This window comes from Stegostoma tigrinum, chromosome 26, assembly GCF_030684315.1.
Source record: "Stegostoma tigrinum isolate sSteTig4 chromosome 26, sSteTig4.hap1, whole genome shotgun sequence".
Classification (NCBI taxonomy): Eukaryota; Metazoa; Chordata; class Chondrichthyes; order Orectolobiformes; family Stegostomatidae; genus Stegostoma; species Stegostoma tigrinum.
Window position 1 is genome coordinate 501,939 of NC_081379.1, and position 15,892 is coordinate 517,830.

The window sequence follows — 15,892 nt, forward strand, 5'->3', positions numbered from 1 at the left end:
TGAAAATTTGGAAAGTATACTGTAGTTCTGAGAGAACAAAGTGTGAAGCTGGATGAGCACAGCAGGCCAAGCAGCATCTCAGGAGCACAAAAGCTGACGTTTGGGGCCTAGACCCTTCATCAGAGGGGGGGATGGGGTGAGGGTTCTGGAATAAATAGGGAGAGAGGGGGAGGTGGACCGAAGATGGAGAGAAAAGAAGATAGGTGGAGAGGAGAGTATAGGTGGGGAGGTAGGGAGGGGATAGGTCAGTCCAGGGAAGATGGACAGGTCAAGGAGGTGGGATGAGGTTAGTAGGTGGGAAATGGAGGTGTGGCTTGAGGTGGGAGGAAGGGATAGGTGGGACGAAGAACAGGTTAGGGAGGCGGGGACGAGCTGGGCTGGTTTTGGGATGCAGTGGATGAAATGGGAGATTTTGAAGCTTGTGAAGTCCACATTGATACCATTGGGCTGCAGGGTTCCCAAGCGGAATATGAGTTGCTGTTCCTGCAACCTTCGGGTGGCATCATTGCAGCACTGCAGGAGGCCCAGGATGGACCTGCCGTCTAAGGAATGGGAGGGGGATGTCTGTCCTCCCCGGACTGACCTATCCCCTCCCTACCTCCCCACCTATATTCTCCTCTCCACCTATCTTCTCCTCTATCCTTCTTCGGTCCGCCTCTCCCTCTCTCCCTATTTATTCCCGTTCCCTCTCCCCATCCCCCTCTCTGATGAAGGCTCCAGGCCCGAAACGTCAGCTTTTGTGCTCCTGAGATGCTGCTTGGCCTGCTGTGTTCATCCAGCTTCACACTTTGTTGTCTTGGATTCTCCAGCATCTGCAGTTCCCATTATCTCTGATCGTAGTTCTGAGAGCACCTTTCCAAAATGTTTAAAATCAATCCTTAGATATATTTTTGAATGTGAGGATAGCTATCCACTGAGTATTCTCTCACATCGTGGTGATATGGACAATAATTGCAAAAACTAAAAGGACAAAAGATAAGCTATTTTCCAAGGCCAAGGTTTATGTCACGTTCTTTCATGTCACAAACGTGAATTTTGAAAGAAGTGCACTCCTTGCAGAGGTGTCTTTAAAGGTGAGACATTATGCGCAGCAGAGGTGTGCGTGTGTGTGTGAAATATGAATTCTTGCAAGCTAGGGGCAGGACTCAACCCTTTGAACTTGCTCTGCCATTTTCTGAAATCATGGCTCATTTGATTGTGTCCTGCCTATCCTGTTATCCTTGCTAGTTAAGAATCTGTCTAATTCAGTCCTAAAAATATTCAATGACACAGCCTCCACTATTTTGAAGGCAAGAGAATTCCAGAGTCTGATGCCCATCTTCAAGAAAATAAGTCTCATTAAATTCAAGACCCAAATTTTATTTTGAAAATTTTGCCCCTAGTTCTAGACTCTGTTATAAGGGAAAGCATCCTCTCAGGTTCCCTGAAGAGCTTCTGTGCTTCAGTAAGATCACCAAACATTCTTCGCAACTCTAATGGTTATAGATCCAATCTGTTCAATCTTTCCTTACAAGGTAGGGTGGCACAGTGGCTCAGTGGGTAGCACTGATGCCTCACTGCACTAGGGACCCAGGTTCAATTCCACCCTCAGACGACTCTGTGTGGAGTTTGCACGTTCTCCCCTGTGTAAGCATGGGTTTCCTCCAGGTGCTCCAGATTCCTCCCACAGCCCAAAGATGTGTAGATTAGGTGGATTGGCCGTGCTAAATTTGTCGCAAGTGTTCAGGAATATGTAGCTTAGGTGGCTTAAAGGGGAATGGGTCTGGGTGGGAATTTTCCAAGGGTCAGCGTGTACTTGTTGGGCCAAAGGGCATGTTTCCACACTCTAGGGATTTAATGTTAAACGGTTCATTCCAGAATCAGTGGGATGATCCCTCTCTGAACTGATTCTAATGTGATTGTCACCAGGGAGACCAAACATGCTCCAGATGTGATTTTATCAATGACCTGTACACCTATAAGAAAACTTCCCACTTTTCTAGAGCATTCCACTTACAATAAATGATATCATTCCATTTACTTTCCTAATCATTTGCTGCATCTGCATACTAATTATCTTGTGATTCATGTGCTCAGCCACTCGGGTCACTCTATACTGCATTTAGATAATTTACTGTCTTTCTGTCCTTCCTGTCAAAGTGGACAACTACATGTTTTCCCATGTTTGTCAAATTTCTGCTTGCTTATTTAACCTACAGCATCTGTATACCTTTCGCAACTTCTTATTTTCCTCCTCAACTTATTCTTCTCTCTTAGTACATTTAGTTTTTCATCTATGTTATTTGTATTGATTACAAATAATTGAGGCCGCAGCACTCATCTCTGTGGCACTCCAGTAGTTACATCTTGCCAACTTGAAAATTATCCATTTATGCCTGTTCCCTGCCTACTGTTAACTATCCAATCTCCTACCTGCCCCATACACAATGTAGTTTTGTTTGCCGTGGTAACAGTTGATCTAGCAAATTCTCAAATGCTTTTTTGTCGTAGTGGTCTGCTGCTCCATTTATATTAATTTTGCATTTCAAAAACCTCCGACATTTGGGCAAAACAATCTGCAGTAGATATATTCCCTTTGGACGCCATTTTTCTTCCAAAGATTTTGTTTGTTCATGTCATTCCCTGTGTTTCATACATTCCTGCCTTAACCAGAACTAGCAAAAGAAATGAGATAACAAATATGAGCATTCTGTTTCTAATCATAAAGGTCTTACAGCAATGTAAATATTCTGACTTCAGTTTTAACCTTTCATAGTTGCAATATGCTCTGTAGGCAACCTGTATCATATCCTGTGTAACTGAGTTCAGTATGTTTCTGAAGATAAATGGATCCTTCACTGTGCATTGAGGGGATGATTGTCATTATCCCGAATTGATTTCAGTCAGCTTGAGATACGATTTTGCTGAATGGCTCCTCGTAGATTTGTGATATTGACGCCATCTGTTACATGCAATGTGGTTTATTTATAGAAACCATTAGAAATGTGGTGCTGACGTCTTTTGCTGCGTGAATTAACTTTATCATTCAAACTGGCTCCTTGTGCCTTCTGAAATGAGCAGTGCTGCTCAGTCAAGAACTGTAACAGTGAAGGAAAACCAAATCGGTCCCGCCCCATCTCCTGTTGGCCTGCATTGAATCTGTCCTAAAATAAGCTTGCCATTTATTGGGAAAATTAAATTGCACCCTTTCACACACTACCGACGATATGGCATACGATATTTGCCTGTTTTTTAATGGCCTTCTTAAATTAAGACTATTTCACAGAACGTAATTTTGTTAATTCATTTGTAAGTCATTCCAGAGTAATGGAAAAGTTGACACATAATTAAAAACCACATCCACTGAATATTTAAAAAGGCCCATTGCAAATTGATGCTGAGACATATAATGAATTTTGTTCACCAAAATTCCTTATTTATTTTGCAATGTTTAAATCAGGATGGATCTGCTTGGGCCTCCCTGTAACCAACACATTAGAGTGATGAGGATGTCCAGCGCGGAAACAGACCCTTTGGTCCAACTTGTCCATGTCGACCAGGCTTCTCAAACTAAACTAGAGCCAATTGCCTGTGATTAGGCCATATCCCTCTAAACCATTCCTATTCACCCAATTGTCCAAATGTCTTGTAAATGTTGTAAATGTACCTGCATCTACCACTTCGTCTAGCAGTTCATTCCACATACAAACCAGCCTCTGAAAAAGTTGCCCCTCAGGTCCCTTTTAAATGTTTCTCCGCTCCCCTTAAAATTATGCTCTTTAGTTTTGAACTCCTCTGTCCTTTGAGAAAGACCTTTGCTATTCAACTCATCTGTGCCCCTCATGATTTTATAAACCTGTATGGGCAGCACAGTGGCTGCATCATGGCGTCAAGGACTCGCGTTTGATTGCACCCTTAAATGGCTGTGTGGAGGTTACACAATGTTCTTGTATCTGTGTGGATTTCTTCCAGTGTTCCAGTTTCCTTCCACAATCCAAAGATGTGCAGGTTAGGTGGATCAGCCATGCAAAATTTCCCATTGTGTCCAGGGAAGTGGATGTTAAGTGGATGGTAAATGTGGGGTTACTGAGATAGGTTTCGGTAGTGAGTCTGGGTGGGATGCTTTTTGGAGCATTGGAGTGGAATTGAAGGGCCAAATGGCCTGCTTCCACATTGTAGGGATTCTGTGATTCGAAAAGGTAACCCCTTCAACTCATATGTCCAATTCACTTGATTTAACATTTAATCTTACTTCATCACTTTATCAACATTCTGGCAAGAAGTTAATAGTTCTGAAGTTCAATTTGAAAAACGACTGCAAAATGCAAGTCAGCACTGGAAAATCTATTCTGGTACTGGTTTTCAGCTCTCCAGTTCTGTCTGCTTTGCTTTTCAGTTACGTAATTGTGGGTTGTTGATGATTCATGATTGCTTTGAACTAATTGCCAGTCAGACGATAATGCCTGTCTTTATAATGTTGTGTATCTAATGCAATGGTTTCTCTGTCACATTTGGAAATTGCAATTTTCTACAATTGACTTTCTCATCAGGCTTCATCTAATTGGCTCATGCCGTATAAAGCTATGACAAATTATACATAAAAATGTAGGCAATGAATGACCTGATACCAGAAAAAGCAGATGTCAAATTTCCATTGACTATCAGTTTAGGATATTTGAAAATATCTGACATGAAATAAGCACAGAGCAAGTAAAGCAAATTTAAAAAGTATAGGCAAACCAATGAAATTGCTGAAATTATTGTCAGATCATTTTTTTTGGCTATTGCCCTGATCGGTAACATGGCACCTCACGGTGAATAGGAATTTTCAATACAAGGCGCAAGTAATTTTGAAGAAAAAAAATTAAACCAGCCCCAAATCGTACCTATTGCATAATCTATCAATTCACTGTACAGTTTCTGCAGTTAGAAGTGTTAGTACCAGAGGGGAGATAAGAAGAATTTATTTTTCTGTATTTTGTTGTTGTGATCTGGAATGTGCTGCCTGAAAAGATGATGAAAGCAGACTCCATTAACAGAATTGGATAGATGTTTGCCAGGAATATTTTGCAGGGCTATGGGGAAGGAATAAGGAAGTGGAACAAATTGGCTTCACTTTGAAAGCGCTGGGACAGAGCTGATGACCTGAATGCCATATTTCTCTGCTGTGAGCTGCTTCTACATGCACACTGTGGCTTACAACATTTCTGCCTAACCCCAAACCAGCCATTCTTACATAGGGTTACATAACAAAAGTGGCATAGAAACACATCATTTGATCCATACAGTCCATGCCAATGTTTATGGACTATTTGAGTTGCCTCCTATCTTTACTCAACTGAATCCACAAATTATTCCAGAAATATAAACAAATTGCTGGAAAAGCTCAGCAGGTCTGGCAGCACCTGCAAAGAGAAATCAGAGTTAACATTTTTTCTTCACAGATGCTGCCAGACATGCTGACCTTTTCCAGCAATTTTTGCTTTTGTTTCTAATTTACAACATACTTAGTTCTTTTGATTTTTATTTACTACAAATTATCCCCCTCTCCTTCAAAAATTTAAAGTAAACTTAATAGTTCCTGAACATGGTGTTGGGTGAATTAGACTATTATCACAATACTCCAGCAAGGAAATCAAATATAACAAAAACAAAGTTGCTGGAAAAGCCCAGCACGTCTGGCAGCATCTGTGAAGGAGAAAACAGAGTTAACGTTTTGGGTCCAGTGACCCTTTCTCAGAACTGATATGAGGAATGGTCACTGGACCAGAAACAGTAACTCTTTTCTCCTTCACAGATGTTGCCAGACCTGCTGAGCTTTTCCGGCAACTCTGTTTTTGTTCTTGATTTACAGCATCTGCAGTTCTTTTGGTTTTTATTTAGGAAATCAAATATACCATTTTCCCTAAAATGTTCCTGTCTGCAAATGTGCCTCTCGAGCTGCCCTGGTTTCCATTTCCCCATGCTGACCAAAATCACCTCTGTGATGCTGTGTAATGACAAGGCTTGTTACACAAATCAGACTGTTTTCAAATTTATTTGTTCGTAGGGTGTAGGCATCTTTGGTTGGGCCATCATGTAATGCCCATCTCTAGTCACCCCTTGAGAAAGTGGTGGTGAGCTGCCACCTTGCTGTAGTTCATGTGCTGACCTACAATGCCCTTGGGGTGGGAATTCCAGGATTTTAACCCAACAGCACTGAAGGAATGTCAAATATTTCCAAGTTAGGATGGGGAATAACATAGAGGCTAAGTTCCAGTTGGACGAAATCAGCAAAGAGCATATTAGTTGAAGTACAGAATCAGCAGTAAAGGAGTTCAGGCCTGAAGCAGCCAAAAAAAAAAGTTTTCAGCGAAGCAGATATGCAGGAGAGGCCTGCTTGTAGGTCAAACTGTCCATTATGAATAGGATGTCTTAATTTGGTTTAACCAAATAGCAGGCAAGGGGAATAGAGTGATCAGCAAGAGAGCTCAAGCTCCATTTTAAATTGAACTCTATTAGTGCTGCTGCTACAGTCTCCAGCTCACCACAGCTTCCTGAACAGCTCATTCCAGCCCCGTGATCTTAGTCATCTCGAAGGGCAAGGGCAGCAGATACATGGGAACGTCACCACCTACAAGATCCCCTCCAAGCCACTCACCATCCCTACATATCACTTCAAGACTGAAGTTGTGTTACAGTCTCCACGGGGGCTAATAACATTTTAAAAATAAGTTTGAACTTTTAGTTAATTAAATGAATGGCATGACAAGGTTTGATGATTTTACTGTAACCAACAGACTAAAAGCACTTTTGCCAAAACACTAGATTTGTAGGTAATTTATACATTATGTATGCTACAGAACAGTGAGATGTCAGGAAGCACGCCTACACACAAAAGTGCGGTAGATGTTTGGAACTCTCTTCCACAAACAGAAGTGAATGCTAGATCAGGTGTTAATTTTAAATCTGAGATAAATGTTTTGTTAAAAAAGGTATTAAAGGATTTGGGCCAAGAGGAAGCATGTGAAGTTAGACCACAGTTCAGCCGTGATCTCATTGAATGATGAAACAGACTCTGAGGGCTGAATGACCTACTCCTGTCCATCTGACTGAAGGGAAAACTGGAATGGACTTGAGAGACTATACAGTCCATGACTGTCCTGTGATCTTATTTCTTCCCCCTATCCTTCTCCTTCACCTTCACCTTCAGTTGCCACTGTCACATGCCCTATTAATTTTTTCCTTGCCAGATTCTGGCACACACCTTCATTGTCTGCATAACCTGATTATAAAATATTTCCCTTTAAGTGCAGTATCTAATTGAAAAATGTTTTTGTGTACCGTGCCATAATCTTCCATTATTCTTAGAACTGCTAAAATGTTGAGATAAATATGCTAATATCTGTAAACAGTGGACAAATTCCACCTGGTTGACTCTTCAGTAATATGCCCGACAAGAATTAGCAACCTTAAACTTCTAAGTGTACCTCATTGATCATCAATTTACAAAATGAGTAATTGACTACCATATGTTCCTTGGGAGACGTTCTCATTTGATTAATAAGAAACAAATTCCTGACCTTCAGTCCTAAATTTGTCTTTTGCCAATTTGAAATTGAGCCCAGATGTTTTAATCTTACATTTTCATTCAAAGTAATTATTGCCTTAACCTGCTTGTGTACCTTTACACAGTCATCTCACCTATCTCATCTCCAAAGCTGGAAAACTTAGATTTCATTGGTTGACTGTCTCCTTCTGTTCAGTGACTAGACCTGGATCCACAACTTGACATGGAGCCCAATCTGAATGCTGTAGAGTTTGCCTGTGACTGCCTTTGAAGTGTATTCTGCTGTTCAGGCCTTGTTCAGCATTGTGAGGCTTATTGATCACTGGATAAATACATTGAGCCTCAAACTTACTAAAGTCTCTATGTATGTCTCTCAGCTCTTTCCTTAGCGTGCTTTGAATATGTGTTTTGATAAATCAAGTTTTGATGGGGTGGCGATGGCCTAGTAGTATTATTGTTAGACTGTCAATCCAGAGACACAGGTAATGTTCTGGGAACCTGGATTTCAGCCCTGCCACGGCAGGTGGCGAAGTTTGTATTCAGTACGTTTTTTAATTCATTCATGGAATGAGAGCATCATTGGCTGGGCCAGCTTTTATTACCCATCTCTAATTATCTGGAAGGCATTTAAGAGTCATTCATGTTGCTGTGGAGTCTCATATAGGCCAGTCCAGGTGATGGTAGTTTCTTTCCCTAAAGGACATTTGTGAACCAGATGGGTTTTTCCCACAATTAACACTAGATACTTAGTCATAATTAGACCCTTAATGCTAGATGTTTATTGAATTCAAATTCCTTAGACTATGGTCCCTAGTTCTAGACTCCTCCTGTCTTCAGGAACAGTCTTCTGGCATCTATGCTGCCTAGTTCTGCTGGAATTTTATAGGGTTTTTTTTGTAGATTCTCCATCATTCTTCTGAACTCTAGTGAATGTAATCCTAACTGATTCAGTCACACCTCATATGTCAGTTCTGCCCTCCCAGGAGTGAGACTGGTAAACCTTCGCTGCACTCCCTATAACAAGAACATCCTTCCTCCGGTAAAGAAACCAAAACTGCACACATTGCATGTGTATTTTCACAATGCCCTAAATAATTGCAGCAAGATATTCTTGCTCCTACACTTGAATCCTGTTGTTATGAGGGCCAATATACTACTTGTCTGCTGCACCAGCGTGCCTATCTTCAGTGTACAAGGACGCTGAAGCCTTATTCTTCATTCCCTTTTGCCACTTTATAGCCATTCACTTAATAGTCTGCCTTCCTGTTTTTGCTACCAAAGTAGGTAATCTCATTTATCTACTTATTATAATCGCATTTGCCCATTTCCTCAGCTAGCCCCATCACACTGAAGCACCTCTGCATCATCCTCACAGTTCACTATTGCGCTCACCTGCTTTTGAACATCTGAAAATATTGAGATATTATATTTAGTTTCCCCCATTTAAATCATTAACATTTATTTCAATAGCTTGTGTCCTAGCACTGACCCCTGCAGTAACTCAATAGTCACTATCCTGCCATTTGGAAAAAGACCCATTTATTCTTACTTAATATAATAAAATGTGAGGCTGGATGAACACAGCAGGCCAAGCAGCATCTCAGGAGCACAAAAGCCGACGTTTCGGGCCTAGACCCTTCATCAGAGAGGGGGATGGGGAGAGGGAACTGGAATAAATAGGGAGAGAGGGGGAGGCGGACCGAAGATGGAGAGTAAAGAAGATAGGTGGAGAGAGTATAGGTGGGGAGGTAGGGAGGGGATAGGTCAGTCCAGGGAAGACAGACAGGTCAAGGAGGTGGGATGAGGTTAGTACGTAGATGGGGGTGCGGCTTGGGGTGGGTGGAAGGGATGGGTGAGAGGAAGAACCGGTTAGGGAGGCAGAGACAGGTTGGACTGGTTTTGGGATGCATTGGGTGGGGGGGAAGAGCTGGGCTGGTTGTGTGGTGCAGTGGGGGGAGGGGACGAACTGGGCTGGTTTAGGGATGCAGTAGGGGAAGGGGAGATTTTGAAACTGGTGAAGTCCACATTGATACCATATGGCTGCAGGGTTCCCAGGCGGAATATGAGTTGCTGTTCCTGCAACCTTCGGGTGGCATCATTGTGGCAGTGCAGGAGGCCCATGATGGACATGTCATCTAGAGAATGGGAGGGGGAGTGGAAATGATTTGCGACTGGGAGGTGCAGTTGTTTGTTGCGAACTGAGCGGAGGTGTTCTGCAAAGTGGTCCCCAAGCCTCTGCTTGGTTTCCCCAATGTAGAGGAAGCCGCACCGGGTACAGTGGATGCAGTATACCACATTGGCAGATGTGCAGGTGAACCTCTGCTTAATGTGGAATGTCATCTTGGGGCCTGGGATAGGGGTGAGGGAGGAGGTGTGGGGGCAAGTGTAGCATTTCCTGCGGTTGCAGGGGAAGGTGCCGGGTGTGGTGGGGTTGGAGGGCAGTGTGGAGCGAACAAGGGAGTCACGGAGAGAGTGGTCTCTCCGGAAAGCAGACAGGGGTGGGGATGGAAAAATGTCTTGGGTGGTGGGGTCGGATTGTAAATGGCGGAAGTGTCGGAGGATGATGCGTTCTCTCCCTATTTATTCCAGTTCCCTCTCCCCATCCCCCTCTCTGATGAAGGGTCTAGGCCCGAAACGTCAGCTTTTGTGCTCCTGAGATGCTGCTTGGCCTGCTGTGTTCATCCAGCCTCACATTTTATTATCTTGGAATTCTCCAGCATCTGCAGTTCCCATTATCTCATTTATTCTTACTGTTTATTTTCTGCCTGCCAACCAGTTTGCTATCCATCTCAAACTGCTACCCAAAGCTATGTGCTTTCGTTAATCTCTTCTGTGGGATTTTGTCAAAGGCCTTTTGAATGTTCAAATAAATTAGACCTACTGGCTCCCCTGATCAACTCTAAAGTAACATGTCTGAAGAATTCCAGTAGATTTGTCAAACATGATTAGCCTTTTATAAATCCATGATGACTGCATCCGATCCTGCCACTGTTTTCCAAATGCTCAGCAATTATTCTTTCATAATGGACTCTAACATTTCCTCACTACCAATGTCAGGTTGACCGGTCTGTAATTCCCGCTTTTCTCTCTACCTCCTTTTTTAAATGGATATGTTACATTAGCTACCCTCTCCTCTATAGCAACTATTCATGTGTCAATAGAATTTTGGAAGGAGGCCAGCAGTGCCATCGTTATATTTGGGCGCACGTCCTGCAGCTCTCTAGGATGTAGGTTATCAGGGCCTGCGGATTTAGCTGCCTTCAATCCCATCAATTTCCTCAATGCCATTTCCTTACTAAAACAGACTTGCTTCAGTTCCTCCCTCTCACTAAACCCTGTGTCCCCCAACATTGCTTGTGTGAGATTTGTGTCCTTCTTTGTGAACACAAAATCAAAGTATGTATTTAGCTGGTCAGCCATCTGTTTGTTCCCCATCTTAAATTCCACTGTTTCTGACTGTAAGGGAGGTACATTAGTCTTCACCATGTATTATAACTCCATTACGAGAGCCACAACAGACTGATTATTGCCACTCCCTGCTACCTCGTGATCTGATGGAGAATTGTTGGAATTCAAGTGGTGAAAGAAATACATTCAAGAGCCTGAGCTCTTCCTGAATGAGAGTTGAGCATTTTTTCTTTTAAGATTTGAGGCCATCTTTTATGTTCTTTTTCATTAAATTGTTTTATAATTTGTACATTTGGAAAAAAAAAACAAGTACCATCTACCCTGAGGCTCAAGCTAGAAAGGCAAGCAACAAGAAAAGGCAATTTGGTTCAAGTTTGATTTTTCTGCCAACTGCGTAGAGCTATTTGGCTTATTTGTTTTTGTAATCTTCTGAATCAGTCCTAAAATTACCTGGACAATGCAATGGAGAGACAGAGGCAGCTTCTTATGGGACTTTTCTTGTGAGTTAGCTCTTCTGTTTGATATCTGAATGTTTACCAGCTGCACTGAGAGATTATGAGGGCGGCACCATATTCTTCTGACCAATCGTTGCCACAACAACAGAATGCCCTGCATTTTCATCAAGTATTCGATCTGCTGCCTCAACACATTATCCAAATATCTCAACTTAACAGGAAACTCTTGGATATCTGAGCCAGCACGTGATCTAGAACCATCCCAGCAGCAAGATCTGCTATCTAAAATACTTGCAATACATCTGGGTATTCAAATTGCACATTCAAACCTGTTCATCTAAACACACAACAGCCATTACAGCAAGTAAACTATTTATAACAACAAGGTACCAAATAAAATTGCTTGTTTATGTATAGCATCTGTGACTTTTGTTTCAGTACGTAATGCCATAAATCTTTCACCATATTAACAATTTGAGGAACTAAATGTGGGCTGCTATCATAAACTGAGTAATCTAACTATTCTTCATTTGTGTTTCATGTAACTGAAGCAATATATTACTCATTCCAGGATTTAGATATGTAGAATTTTACTTGCATTTTTCCATCAAACTTTCAAATGTTTGTCATATAAATGTACAAGCGGCTTGGTGTACAACATAACCTTATTTCGGAATGTGTTTTTCAGTTACTTATTCTGCAGCAATGCTTATAATCGATGCTGTCCTCTAATAAATGCTTCTTTGTTTCTCAGCCAGCCCTTCACGTCACAATATAGCAGACTGGCGAATGCAGAGTATTGCTCGAGATTCTGATGACAGCTCTGATGATGAATTCTTTGACGCACAAGGTACAAAATAGTCAGTGCTTAGGAAAAAGTCTGAAGCCTTGCTATTGTGCAGCACTGGGAACGGGTGCAGGTAACCCAGTTACCAGGATAAATCTTCATTAATCTTGGTACCAAGGTCAGAGCTGCACTGTCTTTGTCCTGAATTTTAGATTTGCTTTGTGTATATTTTGTTACTGTCAACTTTGTGTTACCTCAGCATCTGGTTAATGTCTGGTCAGCATCTATAGAATGGCTAATAAAGGATGATCTGTTTGTAATTTTGGTATAATTGATTCTATGAAGGAGTTCTACATAATATTGGATTAGCTAAATACCAGTGACTCTTCCTCTACCAATCACTCATTCCAGTACTGAACCTATGTTGTTTTGTTTTAAAAGAATACAAATGGAGGTCTAGAGATTGGTTATTGACTTAATCTATCCATTTCCTCTTCACTGTTGTCACCCAGTTACCATCATTTCATCCAGTACATATTTAAGCACAAAAGGTCTTCATTTTAAATATGAGCTGCCTGTTGTTAAACCCCAGTCTACAGCGACATATATGGGAGATTGAGCAATTTACCTGAGTGGCTTGCTGCAGTATTTGGAATACTTGAATATTTCTTAGATTGCTTTTTTAAGCATAACAAATTGAAAGTGCAGTTGGTGAGGTTCTGTATTCAGTACTATTTAATATTTAACCTGATTGCTTAATTGTAAACCTGGTTGAACTTTAAATTATATACACCATAGTTTAATTTTATAGCTGTTCCCCCACCCAGTAATCAGTGATAAACCTGAAATTCAGAGATTATTGTACAGCAATTATATATAACTTTTGGATACATCAAATAATTTCAAGCAAGTATTTGACAAAGAGCCCCATAAAAGGCTGGATAGAAAACCTGTGTATTATGTACCGAGTGTCATTATCTGTCAGAATTAGAAAATATTGGCTCTGTTTGTGGGATCTGGGTGTCACTGGCTTGGCCAGCTTTTATTATGCAGTTATCTTGGAGAAGATGGTTGTGAGAGTCTTCTTGAATCTTTGCAGTCCTGGCAGTGTAGGACATCCACAGTGCTATTAGGGTAGGATTTCCAGGATTTTGACTGAATAAAAATAAAGGAATGGCAATAGTATTCCAAGTCAGGTGCGTGACCTGGAAGAGATCTTGCAGATGATAGAGGCTTTGGAAAGCCCACATTAGGGGCATTTAAACAGTCCTTGGATAAGCATATGGATAATGATGGGATAGTGTAGTGGGAGGAGCTTAGATTAGTTCACAGGTGCGCGCAACATCGAGGGCCGAAGGGCCTGTTCTGCGCTGTATTGTTCTATGTTCTATGTAAAGTCAAGTAGTGTGTTGCTTGCTGCAGAATTCCTCGCGTCTGATCTGGCCCTAGTAGCCACAGTATTTATATGGCTGATCCAGTTCAGTTTTTGACCAATGGTAACTCCCAGAGGAGTGATATTTGGAAGGTCAATGATGATAATCATAGAATACCTACAGTGTAGAAACAGGCCCTTCGGCCCATCAAGTACACATCAACCCTTGGAACATCCCACTCAGATCCATCCCCCTATAAACCTACAACCCATCTAAGCTGCATATCCCTGAACAATACAGGCAATTTAGCAGGGCCAATCCACCTAGCCTGCACATCTTTGGACTCTGGAAGGAAACCCATGCAGACATGGAGAGAATATGCAAACTCCACACAGACACAGACAGTTGCCTATGGGTGGAATCGAGCCCAGGTCCCTGGCACTGTGAGGCTGCAGTGTTAACCATTGAGCCAATGTCATTGATAATGCCAGCAGGTCCAGAAGCATCTGTGGAGAGAAAGCAGAATTAACATTTTGGGCAGAGATAATGGGAACTGCAGATGCTGGAGAATCCAAGATAACACAGTGTGTAGCTAGATGAACACAGCTGGCCAAGCAGCATCTCAGGAGCACAAAAGCTGACGTTTCGGGCCTAGACCCTTCATCAGAGAGCTTCATCAGAGAATTAACATTTTGGGTCCAGTGTCCCTTCTCTCAGAAGGGAGTGTAGCTGGGAAAAGTTAAAGAGTGGAGCTTCTCAGCACTATTTCTAGCACAATTAAGTATTGCTTTAAAATAAGGAGACCAAAAAGGTACCCAGTTTCTTCTGGAGATTGTAACAACTGCTGACGGGTCCCAAAATGTCAACTTTCCTGCTCCTTTGATGCTGCCTGGCCTCCTGTGCTCCTCCAGTCCCACACTTATCATAATTTCTCCTGGATTTTAGCAAGGTCCTCCTATGATGGCAGTAAAACCTCACTACTTTTATATTCTTTTCCCCTTGTGATAAATGCATTCCATTTGCCTTTTTAAGCACTGTAGCTAGATACTGTTTGTGATTCACACAGTAATGTGTGCAGTTTCCACTCTACCCAAGTTCTGTAATTTCTCAGCATTTAGATGGAAGACTGTTTTGATTCCTCCTACCACAAAGTGAACAAGTTCACGTTGTCCCACATTATGAACCAATCTGTATTCAAGGAAGTCATTTGGTAGTACAAACTTGAATATTGCTGAAAAATAGACTTTTGTTCAAAGCTTTTCCTCTTGCATGCACTAGGACATTCACAGGAGTATTAGTATTTAGGGGAACATGATTTCATATTGTGTAAAAAGATTGACAGACCGACTCCTCTGATTCTTTCTTTCTCACTGGGAAAAGTGCAAGCCTGGATTATTAAATATGAAAGCATGCCTCTCTACTGTCCTACCTTTCTCATCTAGTTGCCAAGTTCACTTTAGCTAGCTCTGACTTCATACGTTTACTTTGAATTTACTAAGAGACAAATCTTCACCAACCTATAGTTGAAACTGCGACTACTGATTTTTGCGGTCTGCAACCTGCTCTGAACCCAGCTGATGATGATGTATTCCCAGGGTTGCTTTGCCATCCTTGAGCTCTTGGTTATGCTGACCAACTTGTGTCAGCTGGGCGCAGTGATGCTAATGTCCTCTTCCTCTGTCTGCAGGACACTGATGTTTCCACCTAATGCTGGGGCCTGGCAGACTTTGCAATATTAATCTCCTGAACTCGAGCTTGATTAATTCCTGTAATTTATTCACATTGTCCAAGACTGCTTCTGTTGAATATGGGAATTGTACAATGGAGTGAGAGTGGTGAATAGAATGCTAATTTATAAAAAGGAAAATAAAGATAAACCAGGAATACTCAGCTCAACATTGTTATTGCTTGATTGAGGAGTGTGGCAGTGTGTGACAGGTAGAGAGGACTAAAGGATCTGATGTTTATTCTTACTATAGTTGTATGTTCATTTCATGTAGTGATTAAGGATTTTTGGCCTAGTTTTCTGTTCAAACTTACTAAATAATTCTGCATTTGAGCCTCATGTTATCCTTTTCAAATACACAGAAGATTTTTCAGACAATGAGGAGACCTTGCCTCAAGAAATCACAAGGTGGAATTCAAATGATCTTATTGATAAAATTGGAGCAGGTGAAGCGGAGCAGGGCCAAAGTAAGTTGTTTGTTCAAAGTTATTTGAAAACTTCAAAAGAATTTGCTTTATTTCATTTCAGTGAAGTTTGAATTATAAAATTATTGACAGTACTCCATACACCTGCTCTTTCCCCTTAGTACTAATTGCTCCTCTTCAACTATTTGTT

The 15,892-nt window shown here is 41.6% G+C and overlaps 1 protein-coding gene across 11 annotated transcripts in view; it reads left to right on the plus strand.

Annotated features, from left to right (window-relative positions):
• LOC125464019 (membrane-associated phosphatidylinositol transfer protein 2) overlaps positions 1–15,892 on the plus strand; it is a 427,235-nt gene that overhangs the window by 342,629 nt on the left and 68,714 nt on the right. For all 11 annotated transcript variants that reach the window (XM_059654853.1, XM_059654859.1, XM_059654857.1 and 8 more), the window contains 2 exons: positions 12,146–12,241; positions 15,640–15,744. In XM_059654853.1, the coding sequence (XP_059510836.1) occupies positions 12,146–12,241; positions 15,640–15,744 (201 nt within the window). The remainder of the gene's footprint in view (positions 1–12,145; positions 12,242–15,639; positions 15,745–15,892) is intronic.